The 24,618-nt window shown below is 38.1% G+C and overlaps 1 protein-coding gene and 1 long non-coding RNA gene across 2 annotated transcripts; both read right to left on the bottom strand.

Annotated features, from left to right (window-relative positions):
* Nucleotides 1–726: 726 nt before the first annotated feature.
* On the bottom strand, nucleotides 727–1,791 carry LOC107895023 (uncharacterized). Its single transcript, XR_001683347.2, has 2 exons — nucleotides 1,338–1,791; nucleotides 727–1,069 (listed from the first exon to the last, which is right to left on the bottom strand). It is a non-coding gene; the product is annotated as an uncharacterized lncRNA (long non-coding RNA).
* Nucleotides 1,792–17,505: 15,714 nt separating this feature from the next.
* LOC107905250 (protein LEAD-SENSITIVE 1) lies at nucleotides 17,506–18,459 on the bottom strand. Its single transcript, XM_016831855.2, has 2 exons — nucleotides 18,341–18,459; nucleotides 17,506–18,038 (listed from the first exon to the last, which is right to left on the bottom strand). Exons 1-2 carry the CDS (start codon nucleotides 18,420–18,422, stop codon nucleotides 17,665–17,667), a joined length of 456 nt encoding a protein of 151 aa, XP_016687344.1. The 5' UTR covers nucleotides 18,423–18,459; the 3' UTR covers nucleotides 17,506–17,664.
* Between the last annotated feature and the right edge of the window lie 6,159 nt (nucleotides 18,460–24,618).

Below are 24,618 nucleotides of genomic sequence, written 5' to 3'. Positions count from 1 at the left end.
CCTACAAATTCTGGATTGTCGCGCCTCTGTCGTCTTCTTTGTTGTCAAAATAGGTGTGGGATTAGAAACCTTGTCTTTACATTATCGTTTTTGTAAAATTTCTATTTCGACATATTTTTGTTTTTGTGTTAACCCGAAGATCTTGGGTTCCAGACATTGGAAGTGAGGAGGAACTGCTACTTTCTGATATATTTTTGATAGGGCAAAGATTAGGGATGATTCCGGTGGCTTAGATGGTGGTTTCGAGCTAGCACACGGCCTTGTAGATTTGGGAATTAGGGTTTTCGGTCAATTTTGGATGCCACACGGTCGTGTGGCCAATTTGGGGATTTTGTCGGAGTTCACACGGCTGTGTTCCTTGGGCACATAGGCGTGTGAGTTTGGGAATTAAGGATTTGAGTTTTGGTGTCACACGGCCTAGCTAGACGGTCGTGTCCTCCCTACACTTTATTTTAGTGATTTTGGACAGAGAGTTACATGGCCTGTTCACGCGGCCATGTCCCTGCTTCACACGGTCGTGTACCTCTGTTACACGGTTGTGTGCAACCCTTCACACGGGCGTTTGGACCCCCACGCGGCCGGAGCACATGGGCGTATGGCTCTAACTCGTCAAGTTCTAATTTTAGGGCAATTTAAGTGCAATCTCAACTCTATGTGTAACCCCCTACCCGTATTCTGAGCCTAAAACAGGGTACAAGGCATTACCGAACTTAATACCATCAATCATGTAAAAATCAGCCATAAAATTTCTTCTAAATTAAAAACTTTCATACATATGTGTAAACGGGCCAATTTGCCCGGGCCCACTAGAAACCCAAGATAAAATACAACAAATAAATAAATAATTAAACCAAATCAATAGTCTACAGTCCAAGTCTTTAGTACAAAACAACCCAATAACCAATTAAAGCCCAATACGCAGAATTAGCCCAAACGGCCCAAATACTAAACCAAATTTTGGCAAACCTTAACCCTAGCAGCAGATGCGCCACAACTGGACAGCAGCCCCAGCCTCCATACCCTCTAGCAGCCACGCCTGTGCCTCCGTACGTCAGCACAGCACCCGTACCTGCACACCAAACGCAAGAAAACAATAGACGCAAGAAAATAGCAAAAAATTGTATTTTTTATTTTTATTTTTTCTTCTCTCAGCTATAAAGCCTAAAGAGAATCACTTGCAAGTTTTTTACGCGCACACTATGAGTATTAAAATACAGAAGGTGATTTCCGAAAAAGATCTCTAAATGCTTTACTTCCTTTAGTTTTCATTTTTTCTGGATTTGTGGTTCATATATGCGAAAGAAAATAAGAAAAAGAAAAGAGGAAAAGGGGCTTACCTGGTAAATGCGCCATGGGTCACCCTCTACTTTGTTGAAATCGAAGTCAGGGGGAGACCTTGAGGCTAAAAATCTCGTCCTCTAGGCATGATGTGCAGGTGATTGTTTGGGGGATGGGAATCGATGGATGAGAGGGGATCTAGGGTTTCTCAAATGAGAAGAAAATGGGGGGTAAGGAGGATCGGCCGAATTTGGTTGATTTTAGTCCTTTTAAAGGAGTAAAAATGACGCCGTGTACACCTATTTGGCATTACCCGCGCGCACGTGACCCGACCCGGGGAGGATCCGCGTGCTTCCCATTAATGGGAAATTTGTGCTCTTAGTCCCTCTTTATTCCTACTGCGATTCAATCCCATTCTTTTATTTTTTTAATTTGGACTCTTTTGTTTTATTTGGATTCGATTTAGTCCTTTGACCTTTTGAAGGTAGTACAGGGGAATGACACCGTTTTGATGATAGGGTATAATTTCCCTATTAGTCCCTTTTTTGCAGTAAGTGTTACAATCTGGTCCTTATGCGCTTATTCTCTTACACTTTTCGCCCCGAATTTTGTTTTCTGTTCTGTTTTGGTCCTTAGTTATTTGGATTTTAACGCTTTTTTATTTCATTTATTTTAATATTCTACAGAATGTTTATCTTAAATCATTGTTCTTTTTTTACTAGTTATATTAAAGGGTTTTATCATGTATTATTTTATTTATCATATTTTATATAATGTATACATATACCTACTTAGGTTTTAATCTTTTCTTTTAATACGAATTAAAAAATTTGTAATACCTTTTACTTTTCAATTATTTTATTATTAATCTAAGGTTTTCATATATTATTTATTTTAGATATATGCGATTTGTTTTGTGTTGTTTCATATATATATATTTTTATTTTAAAACTTGATATATCCTTAAAATCGTTGTATCATTCATTTAAAAAATTTTCATATGTCTTATATTTATCAATATTTATATTTTATCCTCATATTCGATCCTTTTTATATATGGTGTATATGTTATTTAAATTATTTTTCTTTTTATATGTATATGGTCATTTTTAACTAGATATCCCTTTTTTTTTTTAAAAAAACATACTTTGTACATGTGAGTTTTTTTAGTCCATTATTTATAATTTATGATAAAATTAATTTAGCTCTATATACATATTTAGCCCCATACAAAATTATTTTATGAAATCTCTTAAATTTTTCTCTATATATATCCCTATGTATATAAGTCATTTTTAGAACATATTTCGTTACATATTGTTTTGATTTAGAATCTCACATTTTAATACTATTTTATATGTTTATATATTATTAAATTCTCCTTCACTGTATGTATTTTTAAATTTTTTTTTTACATTTTGTATATTATTTGACTTAGAATATTTGTTCTATAACATCTATTTAAAAGATTACATATATCTCTAGTTTTTTTAAATCCATCCATTCATGTATTAGGCATTACGTGTTTATTATTATTTCAAACTAGTTGTATACCACATTTCTTTATTTTCATTTTGTTTTGTATACCTTGTATTGACTGTATCATATTAGGTTTTGTATATTATTGTGGCATACTATCATGTGTATTGTTTTATTTGGTCTTGTGCGATGTATTGTTATACTATAATTTTTGTTTTGGTATTGTTATATCAATTATTTTCCATGCATGATTGAAATTGGGTTATATTTTTTAGGCTAACCATATTTATTTTGTTAGTTGATTAAATAGGCTATATTATCTTCATTCGTCTATCATGGTATTTATGCGCATACATCATCCCATGTTTTTATTTTTTCTTTTGGCTTACAAAATGTTGCTTTATGGTTTTCAACTCTTAAAAATCAATTATTTCATCCTATTTCAAGACAAATTAATTTGTTTTAAGCGGGTTTTATAACTATTTAAAAATTCTTTGAAATGAAGGCGATGTTCGATATTTGGCAATTCGCGGAATCGTGCCCTATCGTGCTGGGTTGCAATTTCTCGTTTGCTCAAAATAATCGAACGTCCCTTGGAATTTCACTCATGTTTTCTAAAAACTCTTTAAAATAAAGGAAATGTTCGATGTTTGGCAATTTAGGGAGTCGTACCCTATCGTGTTAGGTTGCGATTTCTCGTTTGTTCAAAACAATCGAATATTCCTTTAGGATTTCACTCATGCTTTTAAAAATTCTCCAAAACGAAGGTAGTGCTCGATGATTGGCAATTCGGGGAATCGTTCTCTATCGTGCTGGGTTACGATCTCCTGTTTGTTCAAAATAATCGAATATTCCTTTAGAATTTCACTCATGTTCTCCAAATTCTAAAATAAGGCAATGTCCAATGTCTAGAAATTCGAGGAGTCGTGCCTTACTGTGTTGGGTTTCGACCTTCTCGTTGGACTAAATAATTAGGCATCCTTTTGCGGTTTTCAACATATAAACTTTTCAGAACTCAAAATTTCTCGTGTTTCGAGGGTATAAAGGATCGTGTCCAATCGTGCTGGATGTGATGCTGTATTCCTCTGAAACAAGAGAATTTTGACAACCAGCTCGGGTTATTCAAATGTTTATAAAAGGAACCACATTTCAAAATTTTTAAATCTTAGACATAAGGACAATATTTAATCGATTTGGTACCAATTTTGGGAGTAATGAGAGTGCTAACCCTTCCTCATACGTAACCGACTCTCGAACCCGTTCTTTCGTATTTACGTAGACTAAAATCATTGTTTTAATAAACCAAAATGTTTTATTAAAATGACCAAACTTCTTGGTGATTCGGTCACACCTAAAAAAAAGGATCGGTGGCGACTCTATTTCTGTTTTTTAAAGTCAATTCCCTGTTTTTCATTAAATTTAGCATTTTTAAAAATGGTTTCGACAGCTTGGCCACTCCACTGGGGAATTTGAGAGTCGAGCCATAAAATTGATTGTTTACTGTCCTTTTGTCAAAAATTGAAAACTTGTTTTGAAAAATCATGATCGCATTTCTTTGTATGATTGTTATGGTTCGAGCTTTTAGAATAATACTGCACTTCATTGCATGACCGTTGTGGTCACACCTTCTAAGTGGGAGTAAGAAACTATGCTTTTGTGAGGTTTTCACCTCCGCATGGGCAAGTGGATTGCTTCCGGGGTACATCCGTACCTATGATTTCGTGAGATTTTCATCTCCGCATGGTCATAGGGAAATGTATCCCCCCGAACCGAACTCGATCTATATGAGCCTATAATGGGTGAGGATTGAGGAATCTGCTGGTTTGGGTACCTTATCTCTAGAACCGAACCACATATAGTGAACCTTAAGAGCTATCCTTGGGTGGAGCCGCGTCAAGCCTTAGTATTTACCCGTATATGCGTTGTAATTATCGTTTATGTGCTTGCATTTTATTACTATTATTTGATACTAACCGGTGTTTTGTTTTGATTGTGTTTTGCATGACATTGCATACTAAAGGAGGTGTTGATTCGTATTCAATTACTAAGTTAGAAAGTTTGACATGGAAAATGAATTTCTTAGTAAAGTCGAGGATAATGCGGCCGTTCATGCATGGTCAGAGAAGCTACAATTAGAGAAAGGGGATAGCTTGGCAGAAGGATATATATCAGAGTTGCAGGAATTCACTCGCGTCAACGTAGCACAGAATGAGCTGCAAGAGTTGAGAGATATATGGGCTCGTTGGGATGAAGGGACCAAGCAGTTATTTTATCAAAGCTATGGTGATATATCCTACTTGTTAGACATTAGAGTGGATAAGCATCTATTCCGAGTTATGGTTCAGTTTTGGAATTCTGCTTACAAGTGTTTCACTTTTGGAGAAGTGGACTTAATACTTACCATGGAAGAATACACTACCCTACTCAGGTGTCCGAAAGTTCAAGTTAGAAAGACTTATGCCAGGTTTTTTAATGGTCAGACTTTCATGAAGAAATTGATGAACATTTCAGGAATGAGTGAGCCTTGGGTCACTGCTCGAATTCAACAAAAAGGAGATAGTAAGTGTATCCCTTGGGAGAATTTGCGAGATTTGATTTTTACGCATCCAGATGAAAGAAAGAGGGCCGATATCTTTGCCTTAAGCATCTACGGATTGGTATTTTTCCTAAGGCTTTGAGGCACGTGGACGAGGCAATCATTGACTTATTCGATCGCCTTGAGAAGGGAATCACACCTTTACCGACAATATTGGCTGAGACGTTCAAATCCTTGAGCACGTGTCGGATGACAGGCGAAGGGCGGTTTATTGGATGTGCACAACTGTTGATGGTATGGTTTCATGGGCACTTTTGGAAGGTAGACGAGGTTTCTTATCGGGTCTTTTCTGAAGGTTATGCCCCTTTAAAAGAAGAGGCAGCCATACAAAGGAGAGAAGATATCTCAGAGGAGAAGTGGATGGAAGTTCTTCAAAACCTTAAGGAGGGGGATATCGAGTGGAGAGCCTATTGGATGGTTCTTGATGAGATCATGTATCGATACGGTGACTTTGATTGGGTGCCGTTGTTAGGAATTTGGGGAGCTATTGGGTATACTCCTTTGCTTGCGTTGAGGCAAAATAAATCGAGGCAGTTTGTACCCACAACCTACGGACTTGCTTAGTGTGAATTCTCTTTTAAAGGTGCCCATTATAAGAAGAAATTTCGAGAGTTATCTGATGCTTGGAAGCAAACTCGTTGGGTAAAGAGGTTGGCTGTCGGTTCCATGGTGACGCCTGAGTATGATGGATGGTTTAAGAAGAGGGTTAATAATAATGTTCCTAGACCAAGCTTGGAAAATACTCGACCTATGGTGGAACAACTGCAAATCGCCCCTTCAGAATTGGAAATTGTAAAGCAAGACTTCGAGAAGAAGAGTTCAGAGTTTGGGAAAAAGATTGAACAATTGGAGGAAGAGAGGATGCACCTAAGATTAGACGTTGATGTCCAAAGGTCAGAGGCTGAAAAGTGGAGAAAAGGGAAAACTAAAGTCGGAGAAGATCTAGACAGCTTGAAGACTGACTATAAGAAGTTATGCCTGTTTATAAGGACTACGGGTTAGGTAAGACTTCCAAACAATGGCGCCATGAAATTTGAGAAGAAAAGACCAAAGCCGACCGATGGGAAAGGAAATTTTGAGAAGCTCAAGCACGAAATGAAGATTTAGAGAAGAGTCTGTTAGAAAGTAGAAATGAGCAAGGTGAATTAAAGGCTAGAGTGGCAGAACTCGAGAAGTCTCTTCATCAGTACCGAAACTGCAACACCGCAATGGAATTGAGGGCAATTTTTAGCAAAATAGAAGAAATGAAAGGAAAAATAGAAGAATTAGAAGTGTCACTGCAAAATTGTGATATACGAATTCAGTTTTTCGAGGCAAATGAGGATCGTTGGAAAAAGCAGCTTCATCATGCGCAAGACCAAGTCAGAAACAGGAATTACCTTAGGGGGAAGCCATAACCCAGATTCAGGAGGTAGCTGACTACTTGCAAGCTTTAGCGGTACAAGCGTACACACTAAGCGTGAAGTACGAGTTGGAGTCAGATCGCGGGTAGGAGTTGGCCTCGTTGCTTAGGAAAAGTAAGACTTTAAGCATTAGAGCAAAGTTTTATTTGTAACTCAACTTTATGTAAAAGAATTTTATTTTCTAGTAAAGTTTTCTAAAGGGAATTGAATCAAAATTGATGCCTCCTTTGCATTCATGCATTTACATTACATCACATCATTATGCATTAAAGGTCATAAAAGGTTTCTAATTAATTAAAAATCATTTCAGTAACCTGGAAACCAACGAAAACCAACCAACTACGCACTCCTACGGTACAAGGAAAAAGTCAATGGATAAAAGACTTAAGAAATTGAAGCAAATGCAAAAGGACATGCAGGAACAAATGCAGCCTTAGATGCAAGAGCAGCTAGCCAAGATTCAGCGAGAGATGAAGGAGCAAATGATGGAATCCCAAAGAGAGATGATAAGTCAGTTATCCCAGTTGCTGATGGGAAGAACGGATAACGGAAAGGGCCCCATAGACAATGTTGAGGAAACTAATGATGATCCTCAATACCCCCCTGGCTTCACTCCGACACATGTACCGATGAAGCCCGAGATTAATCTACAAAAACCATCTGTTACGATCATGCCTCAGCAGATTCAGGCCGGAGCCTCGATACCGATGAATTTCCAAGTCGGCTCACGCTCTAACCTTGTTAATAACCCAAATTATCCGCCTGTTCCCGATTTGGATGAGGTTGCAGAAGAAGAAAAGTTAAGGATGGAATCACAGAAGCAATTAGAGGAACGTTGTAAATGGCTAGAGGACAAATTCAGAGCTATGGAAAGTGCAGATAGTCACCACGGGATTGATGCTAAGGACCTGAATTTGGTCCCAAACTTGGTCTTCCCCCCAAATTCAAAATGCCTGAATTCGAGAAATACAATGGAACGAGCTGCCCTGAAGCTCACATCACTATGTTTTGCAGGCGAATAACGGGATACATTAACAATGACCAACTATTAATTCACTGTTTTTAAGACAGTCTGGTCAGAGCAGTATCTAAGTGGTATAACCAATTGAGCCATGCTAAAATTAACTCATGGAAGGACCTGGCTCAGGCCTTTATGGAATAGTATAGTCATGTGACGGACTTGACCCCCGACAGGATCACTCTCCAGAATATGGAGAAGAAATCAAATGAAAGTTTCAGGTAGTATGCGCAAAGATAGAGAGAAGTGGCCATACAAGTTCAGTCGCCGCTTCTAGAAAAGGAAACTACGATGCTCTTTATCAACACCTTGAAGGCCCCTTTTATCACTCATATGTTGGGAATCGCCACCAAAAGCTTCTCAGACATAGTGATGACGGGTGAAATGATTGAAAACGCTGTGAGGAGCGGTAAGATAGAAGCAGGAGAAAATACCAGGAAGTCGGCCCCGAAGAAAAGAGATAATGAAGTGAACAACACGAACACATTCAATAAAGGTCAGTCCAAGTCACTCACCTTAAATCAACCAAAGACTATGACCACCAATCAACATAGTACTATGAGACAAGAATCCAACGCGAGGGAAAACACAGAAAGGCCACAGTTTACCCCTATACCCATGACGTATAGGGAATTGTACCAGAACTTATTCAATGCTCATATAGTGTCCCCTTTTTACCTGAAGCCACTGTAGCCCCCTATCTCAAATGGTATGACACAAACGCCCGATGTGAATACCACGCGGGAATCACCAGGCACTCGATCGAAAACTGCACCACGTTCAAGAAAGTAGTCGAAAGACTGATTAAAATGGGAATTGTGAGGTTTGACGACCCAACCATACCCAATGTAGCAGGAAATCCGCTCTCTAATCATACTGACCAATGAGTGAATAAGATACGCGAAGGCAGGAACAAGAAGGTCAAAAGTGAGGTTGCAGAAGTTAGGACCCTATTGAGACGGATTTGGAAGGAGATTGTCAAGAAAGAGTTGATCGTATTGGATTCAAGAAAAGAATCTGAAGAAGGGAGGAACTACTGCGAGTTTCACAACAATGTGGGGCATAAAATCCAAGAGTGTGTGGAATTCAGGGCCCTCGTGCAGGACATGATAAATAATAAAGAAATGGAGTTTTATGAAGAAACTAAAAACCTCGGAGAGGGAGATATATGCGCATCGGAGGGAGAATCGATGGCACAGAATCAAACAGTTAATTATCCCGTGATCATCATATCGCGACCCAAAAATAATGAAGCTGGAATGTAAATGCCACCGAGGGTCATAATCCAAAGACCAACAGTCTTCCCCTACAAAGACAGCAAAAGGGTCCTATGGAATTATGATTATAATGTGATGATTCTGGGAAAGGAAAGCCTGGCTGACACTTCAAAAGAGAACCAAGATAGGGGCTCCTATACACGAAGCAGGAGACGTTACGATACAGCAAATGAGAAGGCACAACCCGTAAAAGGAAAAGCCCCAGTAGTCGAAGAGATGAGGAAAAAAGCAACCAAGCCTGAACTTCCTGTCAATGAGCCAGTTAACGAGGAGGAGGCCAAGGAGTTTATAAAATTCCTAAAGCACAGCGAGTATAGTATGGTGGAACAGCTACGTAAACAACTAGCTCGTATTTCAGTGCTGGCCTTACTCCTGAGTTCGGAAGTCTACCGCAGCGCGCTGACGAAGGTTTTGAATGAAACATGTGTTGCCAATAATATCTCCGTTAACAAGCTGGACCGTTTGGTTAGCAACATAAGTGTCGAAAACTATATCTTCTTCAATGATGATGAAATACCACTCGATGGCATGGGGTCGACTAAAGCTTTGCACATCACCACGCGCTGTAAGGGGTATACGCTGCCAGACGTACTGATTGACAACAGATCGACCTTGAACGTCCTGCTATTGACCATGCTAAATAGATTACCTATAGATAGCTTTCTCATGAAGGAGTGTCAGAACATAGTGAAAGCTTTCGATGGCATGGAGAGAAGGGTGATGGACAGAATCGAGGTACCTCTTCAGATCGGGCCAAACACATATGAAGTGGATTTCTTAGGCATGGATATCAAGCCCTCATACAATTGCCTATTATGGAGGCCCTGGATACATTCAGCTGGGGCAGTGCATTTATTGTTGCATCAAAAGTTGAAGCTGGTATCAGAAGGGCGGTTGATAACGATCAATGCTGAAGAGGATATCATTGCAACTGTAAGCGGTAATGCACCCTATTTGGAGATAGATGACGAAGCAATCGAATGTTCATTTCGGTATTTGGAATTTGTTAATGCGACGTTCATCATCGAGGGAGGCAAGATTCTGATGCCAAAATTGTCCAAAACTACGAGGATGAGTCTACAGTTGATGGTTGGAAAAGGGGCCCTACCCGGAAGAGGACTTGGAGACATCTCCAAAGAAAGATTGAAACGCTGGTATTGAAGGACAAGAGAGATCGTTTTAGCTTAGGATTTAAGCCAGATGCAAGACAAAGGAGAAGAGAGCTAGAGAAGAAGCAAGAAAGAAGGAGAGCACGGTTAACGGGGGAAGAAATCAAATGGGAGCCAATGATATTCCCCCATATATAGAAAACTTTTGTGTCCGGAGGAATCATTCATCCCGAGAGAGGCACGCCAATGAAGGGAGCCATAGAAGAAGGGTTGGAAAGCTTGAACATCAACGCCACATGCGAAGAAGGGACCGGAAGAGAAAATTTGTAGGGCATTTGCCCCTACATACCTAGAAGTGTTCTGAATAACTAGACTGCGGAAGAGATTCCTATAATTTTTAGAACTGACACAGAGTAATGTCCAAAACACACTTATTGCTCTAGGCCTAGGAGTAATAAGAATCTTTTATGAAATAGGCTTATGTTTAAAAACATTATTTTAATGAAATGCACAATTATTATCATTTTGAGCAGATGTTCTTTCATTCTTTCTCATTTATAATCATATTATACAAACGATTGCTTTCAGATTCTTTTGTTCTTCAAATGTTCTTCTAAATATTCTTTCATTCTTCATTCATAATCATACCATACAGATAAATGTTCTTGAATTCTTTTGATTCTTTGTATCTTCCTTCATCCTCATAACAGGTCCCTAGATATCAATGATACGAGTGACACTGCTAGTGGCTCAGAATCTCCTTTTGAGTGAGATACGTGTATGGAGGATTCTCAGGATTTCGAAGATGACCAAGGCTGTAACCTATCTCCTGATTTGTTAAGGATGGTAGAACAAGATGAGAAACAAATCCTACCTCACAAAGAACCAGTAGAAATTGTGAGCTTAAGACAGGGACAAGAGTTGAAGATCGGGACTTGTATCACCATGGAGATGAAGCGAGACTTTATTGAATTACTTCAAGAATTCAAAGATGTCTTCGCATGGTCATACCAAGATATGCCCAGGTTGGACACTGATATCGTGGTGCACCGACTCTCCATAAAGGAAGCATGTAAGCCAGTTCAGCAAAAACTCCGAAGGATGAGACCCGACATCTTGCTAAAAATAAAAGAAGAGGTTCGAAAACAGTTTGACGCTGGATTCTTAAAAGTGGTAAAATACTCAGATTGGGTAGCCAACATCGTCCCCGTCCCTAAAAAAGATGGAAAAGTGCGAATGTGTGTAGAGTACAGAGATTTGAACAAAGCCAGCCCGAAGGATAATTTCCCACTGCCTCATATTGACACTCTAGTGGACAACATAGCAGGGCACTCACTATTTTCATTCATGGACGGTTTCTCTAGATATAACTAGATCAATATGCATCCCGAAGACATGGAGAAGACCACATTTGTAACCATGTGTGGCACGTTCTACTACAAGGTGATGCCATTTGGACTGAAAAATGCGGGGGCAACATATCAAAGGGCCATGGTAACCCTATTTCATGACATGATGCATAAAGAAATCGAGGTTTATGTCGATGATATGTTCACAAAGTCTCGAACAGAGAAAGAGCACATAAAAGTCCTGAGAAAGTTATTCTTAAGGTTGAGGAAGTTTCAGCTAAAACTCAACCTAGCCAAATGTACCTTCGGAGCCAAGTCTGGAAAACTTCTCGGATTTGTGGTCAATGAGAAAGGGATTGAGATCAATCCAGACAAAGTCAAAGCCATACAAGAGCTATCTCCGCCGCGTACCCAGAAAGAGGTTCGAGGCTTTCTAGGAAGATTAAATTACATCGCTCAGTTCATTTCACAACTAACCGAAAAATGTGACCCTGTCTTTCGCCTCCTCAAGAAACACAACCCAGGTGAATGGGATGAAGAATGCCAAAGGGCTTTTGACAAGGTCAAACAGTTCTTATCCAACACTCCGGTGCTGATGCCACCTAACGCCGATAAGCCATTGATACTGTATTTGACAGTATTTGAGAATTCCATGGGGTGTGTACTGGGTCAGCTGATGAGTCAGGAAGGAAAGAAAAAGATATTTACTATCTCAGTAAAAAGTTCACTGAATGTGAGACAAGGTACCCGCCGATAGAAAAGTTGTGTTGTGCCCCAGTTTGGACAACTCCAAGGTTGAGGCAGTATATGTTGTATCACACTACTTGGCTCATCTCAAAATTAGACCCTTTGAAGTACATGATGGAGTCGACAGCTTTGAATGGAAGGATGGCTCGATGGCAAATTCTGCTCTCTGAATTCGACATAGTCTATGTAAACCAAAAAGCAGTAAAAGGGAGTGCAATAGTAGATTTTCTGGCCAGTAGAGCTTTAGAAGATTACGAGCCTTTGAACTTTAATTTCCGGAATGAAGACCTGATGTGTGTTGCGACCACTGAAGAAGGTGCTCCGGAAGAACTTCCTTGGAAACTAGACTTCGATAGGGCATCAAATGTCGTGGGTAATGGAATCGGGGCAGTCTTAGTATTCCCAAATGGAGATCATTATCCATTCACCAGTAAATTGGATTTTGATTATATGAATAACATGGCGGAATACGAAGCATGTATAATGGGTATCCGTGCAGCCATAGAACGCAAGATTAAAGTGCTAGAGGTGTATGGAGATTCTGCGCTAGTGATTTATCAACTCAAGGGAGAATGGGAGACTAGAGATCCTAAGTTGGTCGATTATCGAAAATTGGTCCTTGAATTGGTTAAAGAGTTCGAGGACATTACCTTCTGCTACCTTCCACGGGATGAAAATTAGATGGTCGATACTTTGGCCACCTTAGCTTCCATGATCAAGGTGAACAAACAAGAAGATGTAAAACCCATCCAGATGAGCATTTATGAAACTTCGGCCCACTGTTATGATATCGAAGAAAAAGAAGAAAAAGATTATCACCCTTGGTATCATGATATATTGCAATATGTGAAGAATCGTGAGTACCCGGACCAGGCAAGCGAGAATGACAAAAGGACACTGAGAAGATTGGCCATTGACTATGTCTTAGATGGGGAGATCCTATACAAAAGAAGAAAGTATCAAGTGCTATTAAAATGCATAGACGCTGTAGAGGCTAAGAAAATCTTGAAAGAAGTCCATGAGGGCGTCTGTGGAACACACGCTAATGGCTTTACAATGGCCAGACAAATTATGAGATTCGGGTATTATTGGTCCAGTATGGAAGGAGATTGTGTCAATTACGCCAAGAGATGTCATAAATGCCAAATCTATGGAGACAAAATTCACGTGCCTCCTTCGCTACTCCATGTCATGACTTCCCCATGACCCTTCTCTATGTGGGGCATGGATGTGATTGGACCAATATCGCCGAAAGCTTCCAATGGGCATCGGTTCATCTTTGTGGTTATCGACTACTTCACCAAATGGGTAGAAGCCACTTCATATGCCAATGTTACAAAGTCAGCAGTGAGTAAATTCTTGAAAAAAGAGATCATATGTCGATATGGAATGCCGGAGAGAATCATATCTGACAATGTGTTAAATCTGAACAACAGTACGATAGCAGAAGTCTGCAGTCAATTCAAGATCAGACATCACAATTTATCACCATATCGCCCGAAAATGAATGGGGCAGTGGAAGTGGCCAAAAAAAACATTAAGAAGATTGCGGGGAAGATGACCGAGACTTACAAAGATTGGCATGAGAAGTTACCATCTACCCTTTTTACTTATCGAATTTCAGTCAGAACCTCGACTGGGGCAACGCCTTTCTCTTTGGTCTATGGAATGGAAGCGGTTTTGCCAATCGAAGTCGAGATCTCGTCCCTTCGAGTGTTTTCGGAACTAAAGTTGGATGAAGCAGAATGGATCCAATATCGATACGATCAATTGAACTTGATTGAAGAAAAAAGGCTAAGAGCTATCGGTCATGGTCAGATGTACCAAAAGCGAATGATGCGGGTTAATGACAAAAAAGTCCGCCCGAGGGAATTCCATGAGGGGGACCTAGTCTTAAAAAAGATCCTTCCTATACAAAAAGATTTCAGAGGGAAATGGATGCCAAATTGGGAGGGGCATTACGTGGTGAAGAAAGCTTTCTCCAGAAGAGCATTAATTCTAGCCAAGATGGATGGTAGAAACTTGCCCAATCCTGTGAATTCGGATTCCGTCAAGAAATATTTTACCTAAAGAGGGAGAGGCCAAGGTGAAAACCCGCAAGGGGCACTTTGAAACTCTAAAAAAAATGTGGAGAGGCCAAGGTGAAAACCCGCAAAGGACGCTTTGAGACCAAAGGGGTTTTTGAGTTGAAAACCCGAAAACGAGCAGCTCAAATTTTGAATATGGGGCATGTGATAGTCTTGTCCACCCAAAATCAACAAGAGGGAAGAACAGTACGCCTTGGAGCATCAACAAAATACGCTGGATCTCCTGAACACACATTTAGTTCGAATGAGCCTTTGAGAAATTGGAATAGTGAAGCTCGTGCTGCGATGTCTGGGGCACCTTTTTTCTCATTTTATTTTGTGTCTTAGCAGATTTGTCATCCTGTTTAATGTATTCACTTCGAGTTCTGTTCAATAAAATTCTATCTTGTCTATTATGATAATCTCTTTCAAGCATTTTGTTGAAATCACAATTTTTAGACTTATAATATTCACACAAAAGAAGTTATGCATATTACTCTGGAAAGTCTCTAAATAGTACAAGGACCTGAAACAGGGCTACTAGTCAGGACTAACCAGATTCAAAAGTTGGAAACATTGAAAAAAAATAGTCCAAATTTTGACTTTTTCTTCAAATCTTCTGTCAAAGATAACGTCTAAGCAAGAAGACCCGATAGCACATCAATGATAGAACCCGGATAAATTATGAGCAATGATACCTTAAGCACTTAAAAAGGAATCACTCTCGTAACATTTTTGCATTCATATATCATTTAATTAGGAGCATTTGATTCATTTTGATCATAGCATTCTAATCATTTGGCATAAGCATAGGCCTATGAAACCGATTCCACAGATCTTGTCTCCCTGAAGTTACAGTGGAGCAAATCAAAGACGGTGAATCTTGTCTTCCTGAAATTACAGTGAAGCAGATTTAAGCCACCATCCTATCTCCCTAAAGTTTTAGTGGAATAGGCTGAAGATTGTAGTTTAATTTTTTTGGTATTTTTATTATATTTTCTTTTATATGTTTTTTTAGTATAGATAGGAGAGAAAATAGATTTAAAACGAAACTAAAATAAGAGGAAAAAAGAAATCACCTTAGATTTTAGCTTTCGATTTTTGTTATTTCTTATCTTCCTATTTGGTATTATCTATGTTTTGATATCACTGGAATTTATTGTGTGAGATGGTCGAATCTGTTGTTTCATTTATCAAAAATTCATCCCCCCCATTTTACAACTTTGATTCGGGTTTTATACCCTTTCTCATCTAATTTCCTATTGTTTCTGTCTTGTCTCTTTGCAGGGGATGGGCACGATGGAGGTGACAGAGGCATGGGGTGCAGAGGGCAGGTGGCCGGTGCTGCGGGGTTGGTGGCACAAATGGGGGTAGGTTCGGCTGAACTTAGGGGACTAGGGTTTGGTGGGATTTGGGCTGTTAGTTGATGGGTTTGGGCTTCTGTTGGGTTAGATTTTAGGGTAGTATTGGACTTGGGGTATTTGGGTTTTGTAATGGGTTTTGGGTAAGGGTTATTGTTTGGGTTTGTGGGTTAGTGGGGTTTGGGTAGTTGGTATTAGTTTGTTTCTGATTTGTGTAATAGGATGTTAGTTTAGTGGGCTGGTGGGTTTTGGGTTTAGTGTAATGTAAGTGGGCCAAATTGGCCTATAACAATCATAAAATTTGACTCTCGAAATGCTGGTGAATGAAACTTTTAATGAATTTTATGCCAATTTGTCTGTTCTATCAAATTTGCTAGGTTTTTAAATCTCTTTCCGAGAGATTTTGTTATCAAAGTAACTGTTATTAAAGAGATAAATCATATGTGTATGGATAAAGTCATATGTATATATATAGTTATGTTTTGAGCATAAACTAAAGTAAAATTATAATACATATGATAAGAACAACTAACATAGAATCAAGAATCAAATTTAATAAAGAAATATACCTATACTTTGAAGCTTTTGGAAAGGAGGTTCTTATGCTTGCTGGACAATATTGTTCAAAGGAATAAATTTAAGATATTAATTCTAAAAATATAGTTGATTTATGATAAAATTTATCCTATAGATGTAGATGTAACTTTATTGACATGGTTGTTTTATACAAACAAGTTAAGATGTTATAATTTTATGGAATTAATTGTGGGCGACTCAAATTTAATAACTCATATTAATAATAATTCATATGTAATTAATTTAACTTGAAATTAAGTAGTTTGATTATATCTTAAATACACATTAATTAATTAAGCAATCAAAATAAATACAAGTCAAATAAGCTAATCGAATTGGTTGAAATATAGAAATCTTCGTCCATGTTCGCTAAGGAAGTTGTTTGCTGAGATTGAAGATGCATGTAGACATATTGCTGAAATCCAGTTTGCAGTCACTAATCATAAAAGGAATGGAATGGTGGAAACTTTAGCAAAGGCAGGCATGTCAAGGAAAAACTTCTTTAAAGCTGCTTGGTGAGTTGCTGCTGAAGCAGAGTGGATGATGCTGGGTTGGTCTGATGTTTTCTGCAGCAGAGTACAACGGGGGAGTCTATTGTTGAAGTTGTTTTTGTCTGCTTAGTAATATTTACTAGGCTGTTTTGTTTTGTTTTTTCTTTTCATTTTTTTAAAAAACTATGATTGAACTTGTTTGGATTGTTCTTAACAATCCTTTTTGTATTTCACTGACTTTGCAAAAAAAAAATAAGTTAGACCTAACAACAAACTAATATAATGTTAGTATTAATCTATATAGGGCATAGTTAGGGGGATTAACCGCGGCCCCGGCTCCCCTTAAAATAATTTTTTTTATTTAGATCTTTTAAAATTTTTAAAATTTTAAATTAGTAAAGGTAAAATTGTACTTTACCCCTTAAAAAAGATAAAAAATTTATTTAATCATTTAAAATTATAAAGATATAGAATACTAAAATGATAAAATTATATTTTTACTATCATAAAAATTACAATTTAATTTCGATTTGAAAACTTTTTTTTAACTTCGCCCCTGAATCCATACAAGTATCCCAATTCAAATTAATTAACTAAACAACTAACCAGAATAAATATGAGAGAGAAAATAAGAGATTCTATTATTTGTATCTGAAATGAAAATATATTCATAATTTTTATTGGTATTATTTGTATGTTTTTGTACAGGTTTAGGAAAGTAGTACATCACACACTTTTGCAATATACTAATATTATTTATATTTATATTTATATTTATATTTATATTTATATTATACCACAAAAACTGGCTGTTTATTTCATAAATCATGGCTGATGAGTCCTTAGTTGTTCTTTAATTGGTAAGGGCTTCATAGATCCCTTTGGTAGCATGATATCCAACAGTACCAACCAAGTTAAACCCAAATAACCCTTTGATTGCTCATGGCCATGCCCGTTTTGCAATACACCGCGAAGTCCTCGCAGTTGTTGAAGGAAAAATTGTAGCTCCCGAAGCTCTTGTCTTTGAGCAGACGATAGGCGGTTTCGACAACTTGGTTCGCCGGTCTGCAATCCCAAATGCTGCAAGAACCAGAGCGTTTGAAAACCAGTTTTAAGTAAGAAACGTCGTATTCGTAGCGGTAGAGTGAATAGACATTGAGGAAGCAATCGAGGCAAGTTTTGAAGATCCCTGCCTGGGGCGTGAACCCACATCTTTCGCAGGGTTTTAGGTTGTAAGTCTTGCTTGGTCCCATCAGATGAATCACCATTTGATCTCCCACATATATGCCTGGTTTAATCACAGGTCTCCCTTTTATTTAGAAATCATGTAATAACCATTATCTGTGAAATTTAACTGAGAACATACACTTGTATCCAATATCCATTCCACCTAGAACTTAGGTCAATTGCTTCTTTCTTTTTTAACTTTTTTTTTAATTAAAAAAATCACTTAGTGATAATAAATTCATGAATGAATGTTATTGGATTTTCCATCCAAAAGAAGCCAAAAAAAATTAGGAAACTTATAATATTTTCTTCGTGCTCTTTAAGGAAATGAAAAAGAAAAAATAAGAGCCAGAGAGAGTGTACCATGGTGAAAATAGAGACGTGATTTCTTATCAGAAAATATGTGATCTCTTGGTCTTAGAGCGTCTATTCTTACTGTTTTCATCTTTTTAATTCCCTCACCATTTAAACTTCTATATGTTTGTTATACGTCCTTCTTTAACCCCCCCCTATATATAGAATTGTGATGTTGAAGCCAAAACATTCAACAAAAGAGAGAATCCATAATAAGTATGAAGAATCATATAAATTTATATATATATATGTAGATGCCACTTTACAACCTACTTCAGGTTTAAGGAGGATTATTATTATGTCATACTCGTAAACCCGAAAGCAAAAAGACCCAAAGATGTTATAATAAAATATCTAATGCGCAGATAATAGGAAAGAAACAAAAGGGGAGTTGCCAAATGTTGGTGTTATGAACAAAGAGCAGCCTTGACACACAAAGGCTTGAGCAACAAGGCTCGAGACTGGCAAACAAACAAGCTAAAAATTGATTGATAAAGAAGGATGAGAACAAAAAGATTGAGAGTATATTGAATGAATAATTCTTGTGAATTTCATTAACATGAACAATGGCATAATGCCAATACAAATTTCAAACATTTTTCTGATCAAGGTAAGGCTAACATCACCTAAACATTACCTAACTCCACTAATTACATTGAAACTTGAAAGACTAAACTTGTACACTTAGTAAAGTTGTTTTATCAGCTCAAATGTCAACAAAATACAATCAAGTACATCAGCAACTTAGTTCTAACTCAACTAAGTTACAAAACATCATTTAAAGTAACAAAATAAATCAAAATGGACGGTAGCATTGAGCTTCAGCTGCTGCATGCATGGCTCGAGTGCATGTGCTGCTCCTTGGCTGCATGTACAGCATGGACGCCAACTTCAACACTCCTCATTGGTCTCCATGTTGCAAACTCTCATTTGCTTTCTTAATTTGATGAACCTTGACACACTAAGAGGTTTTGTCAAGATGTCATCAACTTGGTCTTCAAAATTGCAATGAACTAGTTCCACCTCTCGAGCTTCCTCCATTTCTCTAACAACATGAAGCTTTATATTGAAGTACTTAGTTCTTCCATGAAAAACCAGATTCTTTGCAATTGCAACAGCAGATTGATTATCACATTGTATCTTTGTTGCTCCCTCTTAGTGCAGATTCAAATCAGCCAAAATTTTCTTTAGCCATACTGCTTGATTCACAACTCCAGTAGCTGCTACATATTCTACTTCAGTAGTTGATTGAGCAACTACATTTTGCTTCTTTGAACTCCAGCAAAAGATAGAAGAACCCAAGGGTGAAAACATACCCTAAGGTGCTCTTCATGTCATCTCTTGAACCAGCCCAGTCACTGTCAGTATAGCCAACCAATTTCAAGTTTTTTGTCTTGATGTATAACATTCCAAAACTCAGGGTATCTTTGATGTACCTGAGCACCCTTTCTGCGACTTTAAAGTGCCTTTCATTGCAATAATGCATGAACCTTGAGAACAAACTTACAGCAAACATGATATCTGGCCTAGTGGCAGTCAAATATAGCAAGCAGCCTACCAAGCTCCTATAAATAGACTCACTAACCTGTTTAAAATCTCCTTAGCTTGATAGTTTCTCTCTAGTGGCAATTGGAGTGCTTGTTGCCTTGCAATTCTGCATTGAGAACTTGTTTAAAATCTTCATGGCAAAAGACTTCTGACTTAGGAGGATTCTTTTTTGAGTTTGAGTTACTTCCATGCCTAAAAAGTAAGACATTTGTCCCAAGTCAGACATTTCAAATACTAGTTGCATTTTGGCTTTGAAATCTCCCAACATTGCTTGATTTCCTCCTGTAACCAAAAGGTCATCAACATACAAGGATACAATAATATGAGTTTTCATTCCTTCCTTCTTAACATATAGAGTTGGCTCACTAATACTTCTTTCAAATCCCAAACTGATCAAGTAGTCATCAATTCTACTATACCAGGCTCTAGGTGCTTGCTTCAAGCCATACAAGGCTTTCTTTAGCCTATACACCATGTGCTCTTTACCTGCCACTTCAAAACCATGAGGTTGCTCAACATAAATTTCCTCTTTAAGGAAACCATTGAGGAAAGCTGACTTTACATCTAGCTAGTGTATCTTCCACTGCATTTGTGCTGCCAAGGCAACTAGCAGCCTAATGGTGTCTAGCCTGGCTACTGGTGCAAAGCTCTCCAGATAGTCCAACCCATACTTTTGGCTGAACCCTTTCACAACTAGCCTAGCTTTAAGTTTGTTCAAGCTACCATTAGCATTATGCTTAGCTTGATAAACCCATTTCACCCCAATGACCTTCCTGTTGGCTAGTCTTTGAACTAATTCCCATGTCTGGTTCTTCTCAATCATACTGATTTCATTAGCCATGGCCTGTTTCCAACCTTGATGAGCTTCTGCTTCCTCAAATCAATTTGGTTCTACCTCAACCACCTGAGCCCCTTCATAAATCTCAGCCAATGGTCTAGTACATCTAACTAGTTCATCATCAATGTCCATTTCAAGACCATTTTGATTAGCCTCAGTTTGATCTGCCATAAGGTCTTCAGAAACTACCTTTGGCTCATCCTTCTCCCAATTCCAACATGATCTTTGATCGAATACCACATCACTGCTCACAAGCACCTTGTTTGTTGAAGGATCCAAGATCCTATAACCCTTTTTGACTGAGTTGTATCCCACTAGAATACTAGGTTGAGCCTTCTTGGCCAATTTGTCCCTCTTCACAGCTGGAACATGTGTATAGCATTTGCAACCAAAGACCTTCAAGTGAGCTAGTGATGGCTTGAACCCGAACCAAGCCTCAAATGGATTTATGTGAGCCAATGCCTTGGGTAGGAGCCTGTTTTGAATGTAAACAGCAGTGTTAACTGCCTCAGCCTACAAAGTTTTGGGCAAATTCTTCTCAAACATTAAGCACCTGGCCATATCCATCAAACTTCTATTCTTTCTTTTACTCACATCATTCTGTTGAGGTGTATAAGTGTTAGTGAGCTGGTGTTTGATGCCTAATTCATTTCAAAAGGCTTGAAACTGAGCTGAGGTGTACTCAGTTCCATTATCTGACCTTAGGGTCTTGAGCTTGTAGCCTGTTTTCAGTCTCTACAGCAACCTTGAACTTCCAAAATACTGAAGCCACCTCTGATTTATGCTTTAAGAAGTAAATCCAGCAAAATCTTAAGTGATTATCAATGAAAAGAATGAAATACCTGCTGCCATTTAATGACTAAGTCTTCATGGGGCCACACACATTAGTGTACACAAGCTGCAGCCTTTCTGAGGCTCTCCAGGCCTTATTTGAAAGAAATGGTAACCTAGCTGACATACTTCACAAACCTCCTCTTTTTCAACTAAGTTAGTGAAGTTTTCAACCAAATCCTCCCTAACTATTTGAGCCATCGATCTAAAGTTGACATGGCCAAGTCTTTGATGCCATAGCTTGGATTCATCTGAAGAAACAGTGTAGGCACTATCTAGGCCTTTGTTCTAGTCTACAACAAAGCTCTTGTCTGTCATGGCTACTGTCATGAGCTTAGATCCACATGGATCACTGATTTGGCACTCCTTATCTTTGAACACAACAGTATAGCCCTTCTCAAGCAACTGAGCTATGTTGAGCAGGTTTCGATCAATCTCAAGTACCAATAACACATTTGAGACTAGCTTGTTACCTGTGGGAGTGCTTATCAGGACATCTCCCTTGCCTTCTGCCTTGATGAAGTGACAATTCCTTACCTTCACCTTAGTTTTGAAACTTTTATCTATTGACTTGAAGACGGTAGTATCAGGTGTCATATGATTGGTGCAACCACTGTCTATGAGCCATCTTTTTGTGGGTTTTTCTTTAGCAGTTGAGCATGAGACTACAAAGACTTGCTCCTCATGGTCACTACCCTCTTCTGCTACTCGAGCTTCAACCTTTGGCTATTGTGGCTGACCCTACCTTGGTTTGCCTTTGCTTTTGCAAACCTTTTTAACATGGCCCATCTTTTTGCAGTATTAGCACTGCACATATGGTCTAAACCAGCAATTAGCTTCTGGATGACCAGGCTTTTTGTAATGCCTACATGGTGATCCCTTCTTCTTGGAGCATCTGACTTAGGCTTGTCTCTCCAAGTCTTTTTGTCTTTGTAGGTAGAGCTATTCGAGCCAGTTTTGGTTTTGGCTTGGAAGGCACCTTTTTTATGCTCCTCCAGTCTGCTAGCTCTTCTTTGCTCTTGTGCATAGAGAGCATTGATTAGCTCCATCAATGAGATGTTGGTTAGGTCCCTTGAGTCTTCGAGGGAAGATATTTTTGCCTCATACCTGTCAGGTAAGGTAGAGATTACTTTCTCCACTATCCTTACTTCATTGAACTGCTCTCCAAGGAGCCTTATGCTGTTTACCACGGTCATGATTCTGTCTGAGTATTGCTTGACAGTTTCTTCCTCCTTCATCTTCAAATTCTCGAAATCCCTTCTTAAATTCAATAGTTGTTGCTGCCTTGTCCTCTTTGTCCCTTGAAACTCCTCATTCAATCTATCCCAAGCCTGCTTTGGTGTCTCATAGGCCATGATTCTTGTGAAGATCACATCTGACACACAATTCTGGATGCAGGACACGGCTTTGTGCCTCTTAGTCCTTTCATTAGCATGCTGGCTAATTTGAGCCATTGTTGGATTAGCTTTAAGTGGTGCTGGTTCAACATCTGAGTTGACCACCTCCCATAGGTCGAATGCCTGCAGGTAGGTTTTCATTTTGACCACCCATATATGATCGCCCTCTCCATTAAAGACTGGTGGTGCAGTTGGTGAGAAGCTTGATGAAGCCATCGATCTTGAAGCTAAACTACCATAGGTCCATTGAGATTCTAAATCTAGATACCAATTTTTTGTGTTATGAACAAAGAGCAGCCTTGACACACAAAGGCTTGAGCAACAAGGCTCGAGACTTGGCAAACAAACAAGCTAAAAATTGGTTGATAAAGAAGAATGATAACAAAAAGATTGAGAGAGTATATTGAATGAATAATTCTTGTGAATTTCATTAACATGAACAATGGCATAATGCCAATACAAATATCAAATATTTTTCTGATCAAAGTAAGGCTAACATCACCTAAACATTACCTAACTCCACTAATTACATTGAAACTTGAAAGACTAAACTTGTACACTTAGTAAAGTTGTTTTATCAGCTCAAATGTCAACAAAATACAATCAAGTACATCAGCAACTTAGTTCTAACTCAACTAAGTTACAAAACATCATTTAAAGTAACAAAATAAATCAAAATGGACAGTAGCATTGAGCTTCAACTGCTGCATGCATGGCTGAAGTGCATGTGCTACTCCTTGGCTGCATTTGTTGTATGGAGGCCAACTTCAACATCAATGCCTGATGGTAGGAAAGGAAAAGAACCCTGACACTGCAAAAGATCAAGGCAAGACAGAGCCTAACACGGTCTAAACAAAAAGAGGAAACGAACAAAACAGAAGGATGAACCAATTCCGATGCACCTTGGATCTCAAAGCTAAGAGGATTATCACATGAAAGGTAAGGAGTTAAACATAAAAGGCCTCTAGGGAGTCCTTTTGATTATGTAAACTATTCATCATCCCGTACCTTTTTTCATTTTTCCTAAACAAAAACCATTAACTTAAGTATCAAAAAGCGATTGGAATATTAACTCCGACTACCCATAACTCATATTTCTTTCTTTCTTTCTTGTAGGCCTTCTCACTTTCACAACTCAATTGCCAGTCCAAATCCTTGTTGATCCAAGTTGACATTAACAAATTATATTTCAATTATGTAATACACAAGTCACCATGAAAGATTTTATAAAATCAAACCAACATTTATCTAAAGAATTTTCAAGCTTAACATTTATCTATTTTTTAAATTTATTTTAAAGTTGTAGTTTAAGAGAAGTGATTGTATAAAACTGTGATTCCATATCATCCTTATCCCTTTCCAATAAGAGAATGACAAATCAGATTTTTTTCTCTTGATTTTTAGCATTTTTAGTTGGATTTAATTTTTTTCAGGAGGAAAAAGCTAAAAATCAAGAGGAAAAATTTTATTTTTCATTCCTCCATTAGAAAGTGATAAAGATGACGTGGAATCACAGTTTTATACAATCTTTACTGGTAATTTAAATTATTTATTATTAAAAAAAATTATAAAGTATGGAAAAACATAAATATTCTTATAATAAAATTTATTATTTATTTTATATTGTTTTCAAACACAAACTTATATACCAAATATGCAATTTCTACCCTCAT

The sequence above is a fragment of the Gossypium hirsutum genome, chromosome A08 (assembly GCF_007990345.1).
Source record: "Gossypium hirsutum isolate 1008001.06 chromosome A08, Gossypium_hirsutum_v2.1, whole genome shotgun sequence".
NCBI lineage: Eukaryota > Viridiplantae > Streptophyta > Magnoliopsida > Malvales > Malvaceae > Gossypium > Gossypium hirsutum.
The sequence above is the reverse complement of the archived record's forward strand: the minus strand, read 5'-3'. Positions and strand labels throughout refer to the sequence as shown.